The 21,216-nt window shown below is 45.4% G+C and overlaps 1 protein-coding gene across 1 annotated transcript in view; it reads left to right on the top strand.

Moving 5' to 3' along the window:
• The window catches only part of CDKAL1 (CDK5 regulatory subunit associated protein 1 like 1), a 1,931,537-nt gene that overhangs the window by 25,908 nt on the left and 1,884,413 nt on the right, over positions 1-21,216 (top strand). The window contains exon 2 of the mRNA XM_069218767.1: positions 15-187. Coding sequence (XP_069074868.1) covers positions 18-187 — 170 coding nt within the window. The 5' untranslated portion in view covers positions 15-17. The remainder of the gene's footprint in view (positions 1-14; positions 188-21,216) is intronic.

The following is a 21,216-nucleotide window of genomic DNA, read 5'->3' on the forward strand; positions in this document are numbered from 1 at the left end:
TTTGTATGATACAGAAAATGCCTGCTGCTTGTGACTCTCTCATTGATGACATTGAAGATATTGTCTCTGCACAAGACCCAACTCCCCAGGATCGACAGTTTGCTAGAAAGGCTATTGTACCCAGAGCCAGAAAGCGAAATAAGCAGCAGAATGGTGTGGAAGAAGAGCAAGAACCGCCAAGTGACAGGCAAGTGGGCATAGATTCATGATAAGTTTCATCTCCAGTAGCTCGAAACATGTAGCAGGCACTTGATGTTTACCGGAAATGCCCTTAAACTTTGTGTTTGACAACTAAAACGTAAAGGTGATCAAAACTCTATTGTCACTAAAAAATTGATACTGCGTCACAGATGTGTCTTCCATAACTGCTATGTGTTGCACCATAACGCACCCATTGTAAAGACATTTAATTTTACTAATAGTTTTGAAAAGGCAAAATAGCTAGAGAGGAAACTACCAGGGGGTTTCCCCCTGATGCTGAGCCTTTTGTTAAGTGTTTGGGGCAGTTTACACTAAAGCCTCCATAACTTTTTTTCCCCCACAAAATGTATCCCGATCAAATTTGGATCTTTTTTCCCATGTGTTGGGGATCTAAAGGTATCAGGAGTTTGTGGATTCTCCCTGAGCAGTGGCGCCCAACATTTTTAGAACCACAACCCAATTTTTAGAACGACATTTTAACCACACACCTAGCTTTAATGGACATGAGGCAAACCATTTTTTAATGTAACAAAAGCATTGTATGGTAGTGCACTGTCATTTACAGACAACACATTTTCCATTTCAATGGCCACTGCGTTTGTGCAGACATACTGTTTTACATATAAAGCGATATTTCACACAATTGATAATGTGTGGAATTTGGGTTTCAGTGAATAGCTATCATTTGTGCTCCACTATGTAGCAACTTGATTTGTTTTTATTCTTATTTTTTTATTGTTTCCATCACACTTCAGAAACACAAAAAAATTTACGTTTTTGGTTTAGTAACTGCTGAATGTGTAGATTTCCTTGTCAGGTACTTACATTTTTTTGTGTGTTATATAAAAAATAAATGGCGTCCTACAGCCTTTACTTTCATACAAATGTTCCCCCAGCAAGATTGCCACATTATCCACTTAGCGTTTTTTTTCTCCCACTGTAACTGAGAGGAGTTTGTAAATACCAATCCATTTACAAAAGTAATGTAATGTTGGGTCTGCCACACTCTTCTGGTTCCAGGGATATATAGTGTTTTGTTGGGTGTCCAAACATGCGTAATCCCCGAGCCTTCAGCTGACCTGAAACGTATGACTTTTCACTGCATACTGACTATGTATACATCATTCCTATGGTAAAATCGAATGGCTGAAAAAGTGGCTTTGAAGAAAATCTATGCTTTGTTTAATGTGTCTAAAATAATAAGTTTAGGAATAGTAGTTATTTATACCTCTGTGAATTTGGGGTAACCCATAATATATGCGATTCTGAGGGCATGCTAGCTACTATTTGGAAGCCGAAAATGGAGAGAAATTACATACCTAATACCCAATAATTTACTTTACTTTGTGTTCTCTCACTTCTCCCAATTAAAATGATACGCTACTTGTGTGGCTGAGCATTTTACCTGTGACAGCAAAGGGCCTAAAATGCAACAAGGAAATATCAAGATTTTGCCTTTCAAAGTCACCCACTGTTGGGATATGGGTAGCTCAGCCAGCATCCACAGAATCCTACCAAACCCAGACACTTACGAAAACTAGACACCTAGGGGAGGCCAGAGTTGTGTTAAGTGTGTGGATTCCACAATGTTTCTTACCCAGAATGCCCAAAAAATTCTAACTTTGGCTAAAATCAGTGTAGTCTCACTTGTGATGCAAGATGTGTGTGTAGGTTTATTGCCCAGGATAGGCACTGGTTAAAACATTTTCCGAGTAAAGTCAATGTAATGTCTATGTGGCATTCACAAGGTAAGTTATGGCTCGTCGCTATCAAGTGTGTAGGGTAAACCCAAAGAAGTGAGGAACTGGAATTCTCAGTAGACTTTTGGGAATGCAGGATGGCAAGATGTTCTGCTATTGCCAAGAAATGCCTGAGATGTCTGTTTTAGAAATGTGACCAAATATTATTTTTTTGTTTGGATTAAACCTTTGACATTTGCAGGGGAGTCTGGATGAGAGACCATGCTGGGATCCATGCAAGCCACCCAACTGTTTTTCCTCTGTGCCTTTGGGTATGAGAATTGCCTAGGGCAGGTAGGGTTTCCTGTGTGTCTCCCATCCCAGTTCCCAAATATATAATCAGACCAACAATTCAAAATGTCTACTTAGAAAAAACATGCATGTCGCCTTTTCTGCTGTCTTATTTTAACCATTTCCTATGTCTGACATAAGGCTCTGCATATTGCATTCAGTATCCGTTGGGACAATGCTACAAATGCAATAGAAATAAAAGTGGCATGCTCGTTCCACCCCCACTCACAGTAAAAGTATAAAACTTCCTGGCAAGTTGCTGGGAAGCCAAAAAGCAGAAAAAACTGAATTAACACAAACTTTTGAGGTAGTTAAAGGCTCATGCATTACCGAGTCTCAACAATTGCACTCAACCCAACTAACACTAAAGTAACAAAACAACCACACACAGCCATTCCATCGAAAAGCTTGGTTACGCACTTGGTCGCATCCATGTGATCATTAATACTATTTCATGACACCAACCATATTACTGTCTATCCCCAAATCTCATTTTCAACTTGTCACCCACATAACATACTGACATTTGCCACAGATATGATTTCTCACATACATAAAGAACCCAAGCTGAGATACTTTCCAAGCACGTGTCTCAGCACTCCTACCGCTAACTCAGTCACCATGCACTAGCATTTGCAACACAAGCATACCACCACTCGCTAATAACACATAGGGCCTGATTCACAAAGGTAAATTAAACTTTTCATTAAGTTTAAAACGTTTGAGTAAGTTCACTCCTTTTAGGTATTCACAAACTGCACTTTTGTGGTAACTTACACTTTTGTGGTAATGTATAATTTTGTAGTATGTCAGCACTACACGTGGTCAGCCACTGGTATTGCAACAACCTCCAGTAGAAAATAATGGAGGTAGTGACTTACTGCAAAAGTCAAAGTTACTACAAAACATAAGATACTACAAAAGTGAAGTTTGTGAATCGGGCCACACCATCAAGTTTCCACAAAGGAATTCGCCTAAAGTCATTTACACTATCCAATCCATCTCTCAGCCACAATCACTTGTCCAGCATCATCCAGGTACTGTTTAAGTTCTACAAATTTACACCACATGAAAATCATACATGCAAAACTATCCTACTTAAGTGACTCATGTTAAACAATATACTTACATTTTAAGGAACAACAAGGGGGACAACAAGCTAAATAAAAGTCATGAACAATGCACGCTACCTCAAAATGCTTGTTTTGAGTGGAACAAATTGAAACACTGGGGGTAGCCCAGAGATGACTTTGAGAGACAGTGAGGACAGAAGTACATGGTCTCTTGCCTTATTCCCGTTCTGGCTCAAGTATGGCACCTCCAGTAAGACTGGTGCTTCTTCCTTGTTAGAGGGAGAAGTTCTGAAAACTGGTACACAACAAATCTGGAGATACATCCCAACTCTGTGTGAAGCTCGAGCCTTAATCCAAAAAAGGCTCCTGATAAGACTTCTCAAAATCAAGGAAACACATCTTAGGCAATTGTGCCGTTTTACAATAAGGAACATACACATTACAAAGCAAAACACTGCACTCTCTTCTTTCAGGTTTATTTCTCATAAGCTCCTTAGGAAGTCTTTTCTGGTTGCTCCTTATTACGCCACAAGCAGGACTGCCTATAGAAATTCACCTCTTAAAAGATGGAATTGCTGGTAGAAATTGTTCAGGTAGAAGAGATCTCCCTTATTAAAAAGAGAAAGCCCAAAATCCAAAATAATTTTCTCTGGGATGTAAGGACTCCAGGCAATTTGAGGGTGACATGCTGTGTAACCAGTGGAGATTTCACAAAGTTGGTACAAAGTAATGCACTACCAAGCACTTTTCTTATAAATGTACTTCCTAAATGCCTAAAAGATAGCTACCCTTTTTTACTCATCCAGAGCTGCATTCTGTCTTGGTGCATAGGCTTCAGTAAATTGCAATGCAGAATGGTCTAGCCCAAGACGAACTATAAACAGGCAATCACTATCTGGCTGATCTGTGGGTAGAGCCTGTGCGTTGTCACTGAAATGCAGCCTGCACCACACCAACAGAAACCCATAATTATGCTTTACAGCAGAGAATGGTGACATGCACCCGATGGGTCTCCAAAACAATAAGAGGGCACAGAACGCTTGTACATAATTCCCACTAGAAAGGTAAAACCTCTATACTTCTTCAATACTGGAACGTTGGTTAGCGTTTACCACTGCACTCTGTAATATGGCAGTAGCTTGCAACTGATCTTCCTCAAGTACTGCTCAGCAGCTTTCCAAGAAATCCTTCTTCCACAAAGAGGTTGAAATAGTCAACTGTGGTGAAACTGTGGCCCGTATTTATACTTTTTTTAGCGCCGTATTTGCGCCGCTTTTTGACGCAAAACGGCGCAAACCTACAAAATACAATGGTATTTTGCAAGTTTGCGCCGTTTTTGCGTCAAAAAACGACGCAAATGCGGCGCAAATAAAGTATAAATACGGGCCTGTGTTTACTGGACGACTGCAGTGAACGAGGGACGTACACCCAGAGCAACCCAGCACAAATTCTTCTCCTCACTGCCACTTTTGGGGGGACAAGCAAACAAAGGGGCTAAGGTCGAGAAACCCCACTACCCTAAGGGCATGCACATCATCCACAACAGAACCACAAGTTGGCTGTGATACACTAAATGCTTCTCCGCCATCACTACAAGCACAGACACGCTGCTGCCAGAGCACTCTCAGGGCACCACCTGCGAGGCGGTGTTGGTCTGTAAGTTGTACTCTGGTGTTCATTCTGAACTGGACTCCAACTGCTACTGCTGAGCTTCTGCAGCTGCCATTCTGTGAGACAACATCGTACTGTGGGGAAAACCACAACCTAGAAGAGAAATGTAAATGAATAAGTAAAATGTTTGAGTCAAAATGCCTCAAAACTTTTCCACTGACAGTATCTAATTGTTTTAAAAGCAATCTTCACTTGAGTTGGAAAAGAAAGGCAGTTACATGATGCAAACTGCAAAGAATAACTACTATAACACTGAACAAAACAAAAGTATTTCTTAAAAAAATAAAATAATAATTCAACTCAAACACACCTATATACTATAGAACAGCAATCCAAAATGGAAAATGTGATTGAATCAAATCCTAACAGGAGCAGTAAACAGAATAAAAAAAAGTTACGCAACTGAACAATGCAAAAACTCCATATTCTACAGCCAAACCAACAAAATGAAAGAAATCTGAAATAAGCAATCACAGAAAGCCTGTAGAGCGTTGGTTCTTAAACTTTGAACTTCTGGGGACCCCTATTTAATCATTACTGGAATCCAGGGACCCTCACTGAGTCCTTGTTGGAATCTGGGTCCCTCGGCCTAAGCAACTTCGTTGATTTGTACCGCAAAACCATACACAAAAATATTGAAACAAGCCCCCATCAAACAAATGCACAAATGATGAAATATTGTATTTAATCACAACCATTAAGTTTAGAGCTTTTCTAAATTCAATGGAGGCCACCAATTGTCCATGCTGTACTTTGTGTGATACACTTGCACTGCTCCCACAAAATAATCTGAGGCTACACATTTAATTGGTAGCCTCCGATTTCAAATTCCTTCACCTTTACTAAAGGTTTTACAATTTTCAATTGTGCATCTTCCTTCAGTATTTATGTACAGTTCATTAATCTGTTAATATTTTTGAAATTTTGTGAGCAGCCTCAGACCCCCAGAATAGGAGTCACTGATCCCCACTGGGTCCCCGGACCACTGGTTAAGGACCACAGCTGTAAGGCATACACAAGCTTACCTCCAAAATCCATGGTATGAATCGCTGCTAGAATCAAATAAAATAGGCAACATTAATTAACTCATAAAGTATACTTTCCTGGATGGTGATTAAAAGCAGTCTTCAGGACTTAGAAGAAAGAGGACATACAAAAAGACACAGCCCAAAAATACAATCATAAGCAAATATGTATACCCTTGACTTCATGGGACAACACAGACATTTCTGGAAGACTTTAACCTTAGGGTCGTAAGTGGTTGTATGTTTGACTGTTCAGGTGGTGGAAATACTGAATTACGTGGAGTTGCCTTATTGGGGAAAAACTACTAGCCAGCCAGGTATTTCTATTACCCATGTCACTACCACCAGAAACCAAGGACTGGACCTCCCTGCCCTCACAACTCCGTGATTTCAGAAGACCACACAGCCACTGTTAAAAACCAGGGCATTCCGACTTCAACCAAATTCTTAAAAGAAAGAATACACATTACAACAGGGTACTCGCATTCCACACACCATAACATGCACATCAAGTTCATAAACACAAGGGTACCAAACAGAATTTCCATGAAGCCAAGCATAAAAACATACGTAAATGCACTAATCCTGAACACCTTCACTTACAGCTGTGTATTGTCAGTTCTCTCAAACATGAACCATGACGACAAGCTTGTAGAACCAAGTGTTTTCACAGCCAAACAGAGGTAGACAAAAACATTTTGATATGGTGATGGCCAATATGAACAAACAGCCTAGTCTTGTACAAGAACGGAATAGCCTCACCTACACATAGTTGCACGCCTAATCATTGGGTTAGTCTTCTCCAGACACATGGATTATATGCATGAAGTGGGTTCTCTACAAGCTCTTTTGGATATGAAACAGTCTTACACAAAATAAATTAAATCAAACCTTACCTTCAGATATGGTGTCAGAACAAACCATAACATGCACATCTGGTTCATACCCACAAATCATCCTGCAAACAGATACCAAACTGAACATTTCCAAGCAGCCAAGCATAAAAACACAAGTAAACACGCTACTCATTAACACCTTTACTTGCAGCTAGGTATTTGCCAGTCCTCACAAACATCCACACCAACATAAAACATGACAATAAGCTTGTAGAACCAAGTGATTTCACAGTCAACAGAATTAGACAAAAAACTTTTTATATGGTGATGGCCAATATGAACAAACGGCCTAGTCTTTTACAAGAACGGAATTCCCTCGCCTACACAAAGTTGCATGCTTAATCATAGGGCTAGTACTCTCCAGAGACATGGATTATATGCCTGTGTTCTCCACAAACTTTAAGACCTGAAACAAGCTCACACAAAACAAATTAAATCGACCCTTACAGAAAAAAGCACAAACAGACTTGTTATACATTCCCTCAAGGAGTGGACCACCACTTATTTGCATACAACTCTTGAGGAGATAATCAAAAACATTACTTGAAGACTGTGCAATCCAATGTCCTTGCTTTCTAGTGGGTCATCAAATTTGCGTCCTTTTTGTCCCTGGAAGGAAGGAGTGGTCACAATATAGCAAGTGCCCTTGGGTTAGGAGAGTGGGGGCGATGGTCAAGCCTTTGTGTCAAACCTTCAGCGTGTCATCCTTTGTAATCTCTGGTGTCTACTAGGAGGTCAAGCGATCATGTGCCATGATAATCTCTTTTTACACTACAGGAGAGGTGCTACCAGAAATCTGAGATTAGTCTTTTCAGAGACACCACTTGTGGCACTTGGAGTACAGTGAACAGAAAGGGGCGGGGGGCTCAAGACTAAGACGATGATGTATGGTGCCACAAGAAAGATGTATGGGAGACCATGAAACAAGCTGGATGTAAGCAGGTACTGGGATGTACAGCGAATGACTAGCAAAAGCAAGACACAAGATAGATGACAGAGATGAGGGATGCAGTAACCATTGAGCAAAAGGAGCTAACATACTCTGGATGATAGAGCTCAGTGTGGTATAAATCTGAAGAGGGCACCCAGACACATCATAGTGACAGAGGGCCGGTCTATATTGTATGCATATTCTTATATGCGGGGGATCGCTTTATGACAAGATCACTGAGAAATGCAAAATTGATGGTTGGAATGCTTGCTCTGATCTCAGCCACTTTTAATTGCTTGGACATCAACACAGCTATGATTGCTATGCACGGTCCTTCCATTATCACAGACGGGCAGTTTAACAGAGTACTCCTTAGCTTGTTTGATTGCAAGCCTTAATAATTATTTGTTCTTCATCTTTATTGTGTGCAAGGCACATTGTAGGAAAGTACCATCTTGCCTGGCATGTTACCCCCATATTTCACTGTATATATGTTGTTTTAGTCTGTGTCACTGGGACCCTGCCAGGTAGGGCCCCAGTGCTCATAAGTATGTGCCCTGTATGTATTCCGGTGTGATGCCTAACTGGCTCACTGAGGCTCTGCTAACCAGAACCTCAGTGGTTATGCTCTCTCTGCTTTCCAAATTTGTCACTAACAGGCTAGTGACTAAATTTACCAATTCACATTGGCATACTGGTACACCCATATAATTCTCTTGTATATGGTACTGAGGTACCCAGGGTATTGGGGTTCCAGGAGATCCCTATGGGCTGCAGCATTTCTTTTGCCACCCAAGGGGAGCTCTGACAATTCTTACACAGGCCTGCCAGTGCAGCCTGAGTGAAATAACGTCCACGTTATTTCACAGCCATTTACCACTACAATTAAGTAACTTATAAGTCACCTTTATGTCTAACCTTCACCTGGTGAAGGTTGGGTGCAAAGTTACTTAGTGTGTGGGCACCCAGGCACTAGCCAAGGTGCCCCCACATCGTTCAGGGCAAATTCCCCGGACTTTGTGTGTGCGGGGAAACCATTACACGCGTGCACTACACATAGGTCACTACCTATGTGTAGCGTCACAATGGTAACTCCGAACATGGCCATGTAACATGTCTAAGATCATGGAATTATCCCCCCCAATACCATTCTGGAATTGGGGATGACAATTCCATGATCCTCCGGGTCTCTAGCACAGTACCCGGGTACTGCCAAACTGCCTTTCTGGGGTCTCCACTGCTGCTGCTGCCAACCCCTCAGACAGGGTTCTGCCCTCCTGGGTCCAGGCAGCCCTGGCCCAGGAAGGCCAAACAAAGGGTTTCCTCTGAGACAGGGTGTTAAACCCTCTCCCTTTGGAAATAGGTGTGAAGGCTGGGGAGGAGTAGCCTCCCCCAGCCTCTGGAGATGCTTTGATGGGCACAGATGGTGCCCATCTCTGCATAAGCCAGTCTACATCGGTTCAGGGATCCCCCAGCCCTGCTCTGGCGCGAAACTGGACAAAGGAAAGGGGAGTGACTACTCCCCTGCACCTCCCAGGGGAGGTGCCCAGAGCTCCCCCAGTGTGTCCCACACCTCTGCCATCTTGGAAACAGAGGTGTTGGGGGCACACTGGACTGCTCTGAGTGGCCAGTGCCAGCAGGTGACGTCAGAGGCTCCTTCTGATAGGCTCTTACCTCTCTTGGTAGCCAATCCTCCTTCCTTGGTAGCCAAACCTCCTTTTCTGGCTATTTAGGGTCTCTGCTTTGGGGAATTCTTCAGATAATTAATGCAAGAGCTCACCAGAGTTCCTCTGCATCTCCCTCTTCACCTTCTACCAAAGGATCGACCGCTGACTGCTCAGGACGCCTGCAAAACCGCAACAAAGTAGCCAGACGACTACCAGCAACATTGTAGCACCTAATCCTGCCGGCTTTCTTGACTGTTTCCAGGTGGTGCATGCTCTGGGGGTAGCCTGCCTTCACCCTGCACCAGAAGCTCCGAAGAAATCTCCTGTGGGTCAATGGAATCTTCCCCCTGCTAATGCAGGCAGCAAAAGACTGCATCACTGGTCCTCTGGGTCCCCTCTCACCCTGACGAGCGTGGTCTCTGGAACTCAGCAACTCTGTCCAAGTGGCTCCCACAGTCCAGTGACTCTTCATTCCAAGTTTGGTGGAGGTAAGTCCTTGCCTCCCCACGCTAGACTGCATTGCTGGGTACCGCGTGATTTGCAGCTGCTCCGGCTCCTGTGCACTCTTCCAGGATTTCCTTCGTGCACAGCCAAGCCTGGGTCCCTGGCACTCCTTCCTGCAGTGCACAACCTGCTGAGTTGTCCTCCGGCGTCGTGGGACTCCCCTTTGTGACTTCGCGTGGACTCCAGTTCACTTTCCTTCCAAGTGCCTGTTGAGGTACTTTTGTGGGTGCTGCCTGCTTCTGAGAGGGCTCCCCGAGTTGCTGGGCGCCCTCTCTGTCTCCTTCTCCAAGTGGCGACATCCTGGTTCCTCCTGGGCCACAGCAGCACCCAAAAACCTCTACCGCGACCCTGGCAGCTAGCAAGGCTTGTTTGCGGTCTTTCTGCGTGGGAACACCTCTGCAGGCTTCCTCGCGACCGTGACCTGAAGTAGTGCTCTGAGTGCCAGGCCATGAACCTCGAAGGCTTTGAGGGAGCGGTCCCTAAAGCTTATGGCGGGCCCGGTGTTCAACTCTCCGTTGCTCCCAGTCTCGCTCAAGAGGAAGGTCTTGAGACCACTTACAGAACCATCACCACTCCTCCTCGTCCCATTCAAAATCGTCAAGACATACAGGTCATAAGAAGAAGTCAAATAAGGCTAAACATTCTTCGACTTCACCCTGTCACTCAGCCGATGCGACGCGGAATGAGCATCAACACTCGAGGCCTCCGTCCATGGAGCCTGCTTCTGGGTCTGCTCTGTGCCTCCCCGAGTTTCTGGGAGCCAGAGCCACCCCTGCCCACTTAAGGAGTTTTAGGCCCGATGTTCGACCTTCTGAAATAGCGACTTGCAATTTGTGCCGAAATCCAAGGCGCTATTTCAGATGTATGGAAAACCTCGGGTCCCAAATTGCGACTCGCAAATGGGTTGCATCGCAGTTACCGCCAGTGCAATCTGCAAATCGGAAACTGCTCGCAAAAAGTGAACGGCGATCGCAAATTGTGACTCAGCACACAAATGGGGGGAAAAACACTTCCTGCTGCAGTGGAAGGACCCCTAAACAGGAAGTGTCTGTCCCTGGAGATCCCTGCACAGGAGGAGGAGCACATGGTCCAGGTCAGCAGCACAGGCCCACATTGCAGACTCACCTCTCTACAGCAACAACAGTGGCCAGCCAACGGGGGAGCAAAGGTGCTGTGGAATACTAAAGAAAAGTGAAGTTCCTCAGAGAGAGAACTGGACAATCCCACTGAGTCCTGCTGCAACTACCATGAGGAGTTTTTTGGGAGGTTGTCCCAGACTGTCCCTGAGGCAGACAAGAGAAATATCTGGAAGGACATACAGATCCAGATTAATGCAGCGGGAGTGGCCAACATATTTGTGTGAGAAATCAAAGAGGTGGTACAACCTGCACTCCAGAGCTAAGGAAAGGATCGCAGCCCTGCTCCGTGACGTGCAGGGGAGCAGGATGAGGACCTTCTAATTTGGCCTCCCCAACAGCTTCTGAGGCGATGGTAAGAGAACTCTGGAGCTGGAGGCAGTCTGTGGATTTTGGTCCCTGGACACATCTGGACCCCCAATAACCTCTGGTACGTGAAAATTCCCTTGTATCACCACTTGGCATCAAAACCCATGCTGACAACAAGCATGCAACACACCAACACACATTCATCTGCCTGTAAAGTCGATGTAAAGGAGTGAATTGGCACAACTGGTGCATTATGGTACATGTAGAAAAAGTGATGTCACTGTCATGCAGTGTGTGTGCCCACATCCAAACAAATGAGACAGTGTCTCACACATTTTTATTTTGTTTCAAATTTCTCAAATAGATATACATCTTGACACACAGGAAGGAGTATGTGTAGAGGGAGTTGACCAATCATCTGGAGGAATGGCAGGGTGACATCACCATGAGTCCACCTGGTACATCTCAAGGCCAATCAAGTGCAGCAGACACACCATCCCATGCAGCTGGAAGTGAGGGTATAACTGATATACAGCACTCCACCCCTCGAGGCCTCCCTGTGACCAGGGTAAGAAGTGTTTGCCCAACACAAAGGCGCCAACAGGCATTGCAGGCTGCACGAGCACAGGCAGGAATCGAGGACCAGTTGGACCAAGGAAATGTTGAGCAGTCCATGTTGAGGACTTGGTGCATTCAAAATCAACAGATGTGCGTTATTGGGCAAAACATTCACCCTGGGCTTTGACAACCTATCACAGCAGATGTCTGCTAACCAGGCAAAGCTCAGTTCCAAATTGGATGGCATCAAGGGTTCCCTTGACCAACTCTGCAGGGAGATGGAAGAGGATTGACACCAGTTAAGGTGTTGTGAACACAGCCGTGCTACAAGGATGGATGCCCTCACCAGGGCAATTGGTAGGCTGGCACAGGGCACTACACTACACTACACTACACAACATAGCAGATGTACCCTTGCACTGCAGGTGGAGATGGGCCACTTCAGTAGGCATGTGGCCAGAGGGCTGCATCAAATTGCAGTGGCAGTTGAGGCAATACAAACTGCCAGTGGTGCGACAGGTGAGGAAGCAGACAGTGAGGTGTCTAGCCTCTGAGCCACAAATCCCAAGATGGAGCAGCAGCTGCCTATCTGCACCACCTACATCTGGCACCCCACATGCTGGACGAACAGGCAGAAAATGACTGCAAACTGACATTGTGAATGTCTTGCCACATTCTGGATGGTTCTCCATGCGGTGACATAACCGCTGTACATGTGCAGGCACTATTCTCTTTGCACTTATGATGGACCGTTTGTCCAACCCTCTTGTCGCCAACACTGTAATTAAAGTCTTGCCCTTTGGCATTTGGAAACACCAGTTTCCTTTTGTCATTATTGAAGGATATTGCGTACATGCGTATTTCTTACTGTGCAAACTGCGTTATGTGGTCCCTGCTCCTTCTCCGCACTGCTTCTCTGCTCCCTTCAACTGCCTGCGGTGCAAACGGAGATGGATCATCGTCCTCTTATTCAGATCCGATCACCTCTACATGAAGGTCACGCCTACAGGCTATGTTGTGCAATATTGCACGGGTTCCCACTATCCTGCACACTGTTTCAGGGGCATAATGCAGGGCACTCCCACTCTTGTGTAGACACCTGAAGCGTGACTTCAGAAGGCCAAAAGTATGTTTAATTTATGTCCTTATGTGCCTTCGTGCCATGTTGTAGCACCTTTAGTGTGGAGTGTTGGGAGTCAAGTAGGGTGTTATGATCCATGGATACAGGGCATATGCACTGTCACCTGTAGAGACAAATGTGGGTTATTAAAAACGTGTAGTTCAAAGTATTTACAAGGAAACATTTCTGTGCTCATCCATTCAATCACCTAAAAAGGAGTCCTTCAAAGTCATCTCTTTCTAGACGCTGGTATATGCCACTGTGCTTGAATATATCTGTCATGCGTACTCCCTTGTTACTTTGCTACACGGTCTGTAATGATGTTCTGAGCATTGCACTCAACTTGTATGCTCATGGAATGTGTGCTCTTATGGTTCTGAAATATGTATTCAATACGGGATGTTGGACATATGGGCACATGGGTCCCATCTATGCAGTCAGGGACCTGTAGGAATCCCACAATCAGGTAAAACTTTTTTTGTATGCTGCATTTCCTGATTGTCTCTGCGCATGGAAATGTGGTAGCATACATGCAGAAGCATGCCATCTAGGTAGTTGTTGAAGAATCGCGACAGGGCACTTTGCAATACACCTCCAGCCAATGGTATGACATATTGGTAGCTACCACTAGCCAATAGTTGGAGGGAGCACAGGACCTGAACATGGATGGGGATTGCATTGCTGCACAGTGTTGGGCTCTCGAGGTGTGGCTTTAGAGTGGCAATAAGCTAAAGGATCTTTTCACTACTAAGCCTGTACTGCTCAAATAGCCCCTCTGTCTCGTCAAAAAGGGTCAGCCCGAGCCTGAAGATCCTCTCCTGTCTCGCCTCCTCTGCTGGTCAGCTGATACCCGTCTCCTCCTCGCCATCAGATACAGGGCAGCCATTGTGGGTGGTTAGTGATGCATTCTGGGCCTTGTTTTTATAGGTTGCTTTGAATTAACACCTATTTTGGATTGGTGTTAAATTACATGTGCAAATGGCCCATCTTGCAACTACTCGCAAACAGTGATTCGTTGGCACATGCATTTTTGTGAGTCACCTTTACTGAGTCGTTTTTTCTGACTGCATTTGTTTGCGATTCGCAAACCAGTCGTAGTGCAATTACGGGTTTGTGACTGCTTGTCATACATCCCATACAGCCGGTTTTGCATTCACAAACCAGATTGCGATGGATTTGCGACTCACAAATCGGTCATACATCAGGCCCTTTATGAGGTCATGCACCTCATTTTTGGGCAAACCAATCCCCCTGTGGTGCCTTTGGGGTCTGGGGTTTTGGATGGGAGCCTATCGGGATCTGTGCCAGCAGCTCCTGCCCTGGCTACCGAGAGCCCCTCCAGATCTGTTCCCCGATCCATGCCGACTCGGGCGAACCATTGCAACATTCCCAGCACCAGCTAAGACATCGATGCTCCCAACGTCGGTTGGGCCCATAATCAACATCGACCAAATCCTGATCCCTGCCGACCCAAAGCTGGAATGTCGTCTATCGACACCGCTTCTGACTTCGGGGCTTATTCACCCAGGTTGGATTCGGACCCTTATTATTATTATGGGTACGAATATTAGGAAGGATTGGAGGGGGTCGCTGGACCCTTTAGAATACCAGCTAGAGAACCTTAACTTGGACTGGACACATGAATTGGGCAATGATAGTGGTCTGGATACTTCTCCAAACGCTGGCATGCTTTCTCCTCCGAACATGGCTACAGCCGAGGGAGCGTCAGTAGGGTGGCTGACATCCTTGGTCTTGAGCTTCCCACTGTGGTAGTCAGGACTAACCTGACAGAGGTGCTTCAGCCTGGGGCTTCTGCTTTGGAGTCTCTACATCCATTTGATGAAGCCCTCTCTGATGTCCTTCTGGACACTTGTCCACACCCAGCACAGGGGCGCTTGTGAATAGGACAATCGCCCGCAGCCTGGGCCTGCCGCGAACCACCTTAAATTCCTGTCCCAACACCCCATGCATGAGAGCCTTGTCATGCAGGCTTTCTCATCATCTGGCACATTCCCATCTGCTCCCCCGGATAGGGAATCGAAGAAACTGGACCAACTTTGGAAGAAGATCTTCAATTTTTCCAGTCTGGCATTGCGGTCCATAAACACTGCATGCCTTTTGGGCAGCTGCACCTATTCACTGTGGGATACGGTCACACAGGTATTGCCTCAGTTCCCAGAGGAGGCCCAGGCCATCATCTCTCAAGCCGTTGCTGATGGGAGGGATGATGCTAAGTTCACGATTCGTTGTGGGCAGATTGGTTACGTCGACTGTGGCCTTGAGGCGCCACACCTGGTTGGGCCCGTCTGGTTTCTCGGGGCTGTCAAAGAGTCTCTCATGGACATGCGCTTCGATGGCACCCGTCTCTTCGTAGCAAAGTGGACTCTCAAGAGGTTCAAGGAGTCCAGGGCTATGGCTTGGTTCCTTGGCCTAGTGACTGCCCCTCACCAATCAGTCTGCTTTTCACCATCCGCGTACCTACCCTGCCAGCCACAGAGCCGCACATGCTTTCCAGCCACTGTGTGGCCGTGGAATACCAAGCGCTCATAGGACAGGGAACCAGAGGTCTGCCCAGTCCGCCCCCACACCTAATGCAGCCTTCAAGCCTTCCTAGTCCGTCCCCCTGTCTCAGACCAGTTGGAGGCAGGATTCTCCATCACCTGCCCCACTGGGAATCCATTGCTAGGGACAGGTGGGTTTTGCAGATCGTCCGAAGGGACTACTCCCTCCCCTTAGAGACTGCCCCTCCGGCCATGCCTCCATACTACGGCCGCTTACAGGCGGATCATCAGGCACTTCACCCTGAGGAAGTCACAGCTCTCTTGGCCAAGGGAGCCATAGAGAGGGTCTCTGCATCAGAAGTAGGTTGTGGTTGTTATTTATGCTACTTTCTGGTGCCCAAAAATGACAATCTCATCCTCAAGAAAAAGTTCAAAATGCTCAGTCTGGCTCAGGTCCTGTCTTCCTTGGACCCAGGAGACTGGATGGTAGTGCTAGCTTGCAGGTCACTTACTTCCATATACCCATCTTGCCTGCCCACAGGTGCTATTTCCGATTTGTGGTAGGTCACTAGCACTTTCAATTTACCGTGCTCCCCTTCGGCCTTACTAGCCCCCCTCGGGTGTTTAGGAAAGTGATGGCAGTGGTCGGGGCTCGTCTGCGCAGGTTAGGGAGTTTCTGTATTCCCCTACCTTAACGACTGGCTGTTGAAGGCGAACACGCCCCAGAAAGTCGTCTCCCACCTTCAGACTGCGGTGAACCTTCTGCATTTGCTGGGGTTCACTATAAAAGTGCTGAAGTCACACCGGACTCCTTCTCTGGCGCTCCCTTTCATCTGAGCTTTTCTGAACACAGTGCATTTTTGGGCCTGTCCTCCCGAAAAGCGAATCCGTATATTCAGGCTATAATTGCGATGTTTCAGCCTCAATCCTGGATTTTGGTGAGAATGACTGAGGCTACTGGGCCTCTATGCCTTCTGCATCCTGCTGGTAACAAATGCCAGATGGCATATGCAGGCTCTGTTGTGGGACCTGAAGTTCCAGTGGGTGCAGTATCAGGGTAATATCTCTGAAATGCTCCACATCTTGGAGGAAACTGCATAAGACCTGCAGTGGTGGCTTTCAAATCCTAATTGGGTCAGTGGCAGATCCCTCACCCTTCCCTAACCAGATATCACAATAGTGATAGATGCGTCACTCCTGGAATGGGGTGGCCACATGGGAGAGATGGAGATCAGGAATCCGGACTCCACATCAATCTTTTGGAGCTTTGGGCGATCAGGCTTGCAATTAAAGCATTTCTTACCTCTAAAAGGGAAAGTGGTGCAGGTGTTCACGGACAACTCTACCGCAAAGTGGTTCTGCAACAAGCAGGGCAGAGTGGGGTCATGGACCCTTTTTCAAGAGGCTGTATGCCTCCGGACGTGGCTGGAACATCAGAACATCACCCTGGTGGTTCAACATCTGGCGAGCCCTTTGAACGCTAGAGCAGACGAACTTAGCCATCGATGCATTGTCGATTACGAATTACGTCTCTATCCGGAGGTGACGCAAGGTCTCTTTCAGCAGTGCGGAGAGCCTTGGTTAGATCTGTTCACCTCCACAGAGAATGCGCAATGCCAGCTGTTTTGCATGTTAGAGTTTCCAAGGCGACACTCGCTCTCCAACTTTTTTTCGTCTTGAGTGGAACTCATGCCTCCTTTACGCCTTCCCGCTAATACCACTTCTGTCCAGAGTTCTGAAGAAGATCTAGAACGACAGGGCCAAAGTAATCCTTGTGGCTCCTGACTGGACACAGAGTCTGGCATCCAGAGCTACTGAGCATGGCTACGGATCCACCTGTCAGACTGCCCCTTTGGGAGGATCTTCTGCTGCAGCAGCAGGGGACGGTTCTCCACCAAACCTGTTCAGTCTCCGCCTTCTTGTGTGGAGATTGAGCAGCGACTGTTGACAGATTTTGACCTTCCGCCTGAAGTCTTTAATGGTATCTTGGCAGCCAGGCGTCCCTCCACCAAAAACGAAATACGCCTGTTGTTGGCATAAATTTATGGCATGGTTTACCAGCAAGTCAGTAGACCCTCTTTCTGCACCTCTCTCTGATGTTCTCTTGTTCATCTTTTCTTTGGCCCAGCAGGGCTCTGCTTTGGGCCCCATTAAAGGTTATTTAGCAGCCATCTCTACCTTTCTTAGATTGCCAGACTAAGCTTCCTTATTCAAATCTCCCTTTGTTGATAGGTTCCTTAAGGGACTTATCCAGTTGTTTCCTCTGACCCAGTTCATTATGCCCCAATGTGACTTGAACCTGGTCCTGACTTAACTCATGTGTGCCCCTTTTGAGCCATTGCACAATTGTCCCTTGCAACTCTTAACCATCAAAAATGTTTTTGCATCACTTTTGCTTGCAGAGTGAGTTAGCTTCAAGCTCTTTCTTCCAAGCCACCATTTTTGTCTCTCCACCCTGACAAAGTTGTGCTTCGTAAAAGGGCCTCCTCCCTTTTCATGTAGTCCAATCCATCACTTTGACTACTTTTTACGCACCCCACATCCCTCTCATGAACAGGAGAGAGTCCAGCGTCTGGATCCAAAAAGAGCGTTGGCGTTCTTCCTCAATAGTACTAAAAATTTCCAGGTGGACGATCAACTCTTGGTTGGATATGTGGGTGCAAAGAAAGGGACGGCGGTGCAGAAGCGCACCATCTCACAATGAATATTGCTCTGCATCAAAATATGCCACGCTCTGTCAAAGAAGCAACCCCTGTGGACTTCCGTGCTCACTCAACCAGAGCAATTGCTGCTACCAGAGCGTTAGCAAACGGAGTTCCTGTCCCGGATATCTGCCAGGTGGCAACGTGGGCCTCTGCAAATGTTCACAAAATATTTCTGCCCGGACAGTCCGGTCTGCAGAGACTGCTATATTGGTTGTTCGGTTCTACAGGACTTTTTAGTATGATCTTGGTTCGCAGCCCACCACCAGGGATGGTAATGCTTGAGTATCTATTCTAAGGTAAGGAACCTGCAACTAGAAGTCTCTATCTGATGAGCAAGTTACTTACCTTTGGTAACAATTTATCTGACAGCCATATTCTAGTTGTAGATTCCTTAGCGACCCATCCATCCTCCCTGCTTGCGAACCGATGTCTAGGGACAGGTTCTGGCTCTGGCGTACCAAATTCAGTGTTCTTCATGGCTCTGCACTACTGGTGTGGAAAGTCGTGAAAAGAAACTAGCGTCAGCGGGGTGGCACTTAAGTACCACCACAATGTAATCACGACGCCTACGACGACCGTGGAGTCGACCGATGCTACCCGACTGTGTGCAAGGGTACTGCTCAAAGAAAAATCTCTGGATCCAATCTGACGCCTGGGGAAAATCTAGGGGTAAGGAATCTGCAACTAGAATATGTCTCTACCAGATAAATCATTACCGAAGATAAACAACTTGTTCATCAGTCAAAATGTTATGGGCTATCTACTCCAAGTTTGGCTTATGGTTGAAAACACTGTCTTTGCACTCATAAATGGAATTTTGTTTGAGCAACACTTTCAGGGGCTGGAAGTAGAAAGGATGTGGTTATTCAAGCGCTGGAATCTCTTGTGAGTCTGAGCCTATCTGCAAAGTTACAAGTTTATGGGTATTTACCAACGTCTCTTCAAGTCCTTCCCATCTAGAAATAGATGGTAATTTACTCCTGACAAGCGCAGTAGTAAAATCTTTTCCAGGGTGGAAAGGGAGTTTCTCCTTGGGAGTTAGGGGTGGTTGGGACAATATTTGCATTTGCATGTAAATGCATGTTATTCTTGTGGAAAAGGAATTCACAAAATGTTGCTAGGATGACACCTGTTCATACTTGCAATTGCTCCCAATGTCCATATCTACTTCTTTGAACTATTGTGAATTCCCGAAAGTCATAAACCTTCACCAATGCAAGGGCATAGACCTACTGGTGCTCTTTCGTGTAAGAAAGGGGCCGATTTTGATTTTACACTTACTCTCCATTACTGTGTTTATGCATCCAACATGCTTAATTAAATTATGCTTTGGAACAAGTTGTGTTTTAATGTGGTAATCAAAAAATATTTGTGACTTGGAAACAAAACTAAGGTTAGACAATTTTGCTACAGTATAGTGCATTTTACTACATTGTTTGCTTAAAAGTAAAATTTCGAATCTTGCTTGTATTTTCATGCATGTATTTGCGTTTAATAAAAAGCATTACAAATAGCTACAAAATGTTACATTTTGCAAAAATGTGTACACATTTATTTTAATGCTGTAACTACTGCCATTAAGGTAAGCTGAGTTTATAGTTCAGTGTATTAGAGCGCCCATCCCAACAGTAAGGGCTTTGTGGTAACGAAACATATATAACGTTTTAAACATGTTACGTATATGAGTGTATAACCTATCTTGGCATTAGAAAGCTCTTTCACTCCCCTATACTGTGGGGCTGTGAACTGGCAGCCAGGTGGTTTGTGTTGTAGTTGGTTGAGCATACTTTCTTGTGGACAAAATAAACATGTAGACTAGTTATCCTTTCCTCAAACAAGATGTCCTGGGCATCGCGCGATAAGAATTCTACATCCCTCATGGAAGAAAGCATCACTAGACATAAATGCTAGGAATTAGTTTTTGCATACAAGGAACCCTACCAACCCTTGCCATTTCTGAAAATAGACCCTGGGAATTCTAGGGTGTGTTGATTTCCGGTATTGCTGCACATTTTCTCACCCAGAATGTCCTACAAACATGAAAACTACACATAATGACCCTCAAATTCCTCTCCCACATGACAGGAATGGACCAAATATATGACCATATGAAAATCACATTGATACTATATTGACTTCACCCTGTAATTTTTTATGCATGTGTGGCTGGTATGCTAGGACCACCAACACATGGGAGCGGGTAAGATGTTCATCAGAAGAGTGAAAATTAATGATGGTAGAACCTTTATGGCTGGCTGGAGATTCCAATGTGAGGAAATTTAGTTTTTTCACCTATACCTTGATAGTGCAGGTACTTTTTTGGTAGAACAACATTGAGAAATCTATACAATCCACACCATCCTGAAAGCTTGAATTTCTATCAAATGGCCGGGTTTGGTGGGATTCCCTTGGTTAGAAAGATCTATGGCCTACATACTGCAGCTTTGCACCTCGGAAAGTAAGAGGAAATTGTGGATATATTAGACATACAGTTGATCTTTGCAGGGCGTTCTGGAAAAAAGGGTCTTGGACTTGGCACTCTCTATAGGGTCACCACCAAATTTTCTACCTTCACCCCTCCCATTTTCTGACCTTGTTTTTGTTTCTCACTGCTAATCATTGATAAAATGTTTGCGCTTTCCCCTGTAACATGGTACAATTGGCTTACACCTGATTTGTACATTTAATTTATATTATGCCACATGTGCCCAGGGCATGTCAGTTAAGTGCTACTAGTTGGCATTGGGACTCACTGTGCCAAACACTAAAAGTAGCCTTTTAAAACCGATCTCAGGAGTGCCATTGTTGCCTGTAGTGTATTTTAAACTGCCAGTTCGACTTGTCAAAATAAAACTTTTGCCTGGCCTAAACCTTCCTTTTAAATACTTA

This window comes from Pleurodeles waltl, chromosome 2_1, assembly GCF_031143425.1.
Source record: "Pleurodeles waltl isolate 20211129_DDA chromosome 2_1, aPleWal1.hap1.20221129, whole genome shotgun sequence".
Classification (NCBI taxonomy): domain Eukaryota; kingdom Metazoa; phylum Chordata; class Amphibia; order Caudata; family Salamandridae; genus Pleurodeles; species Pleurodeles waltl.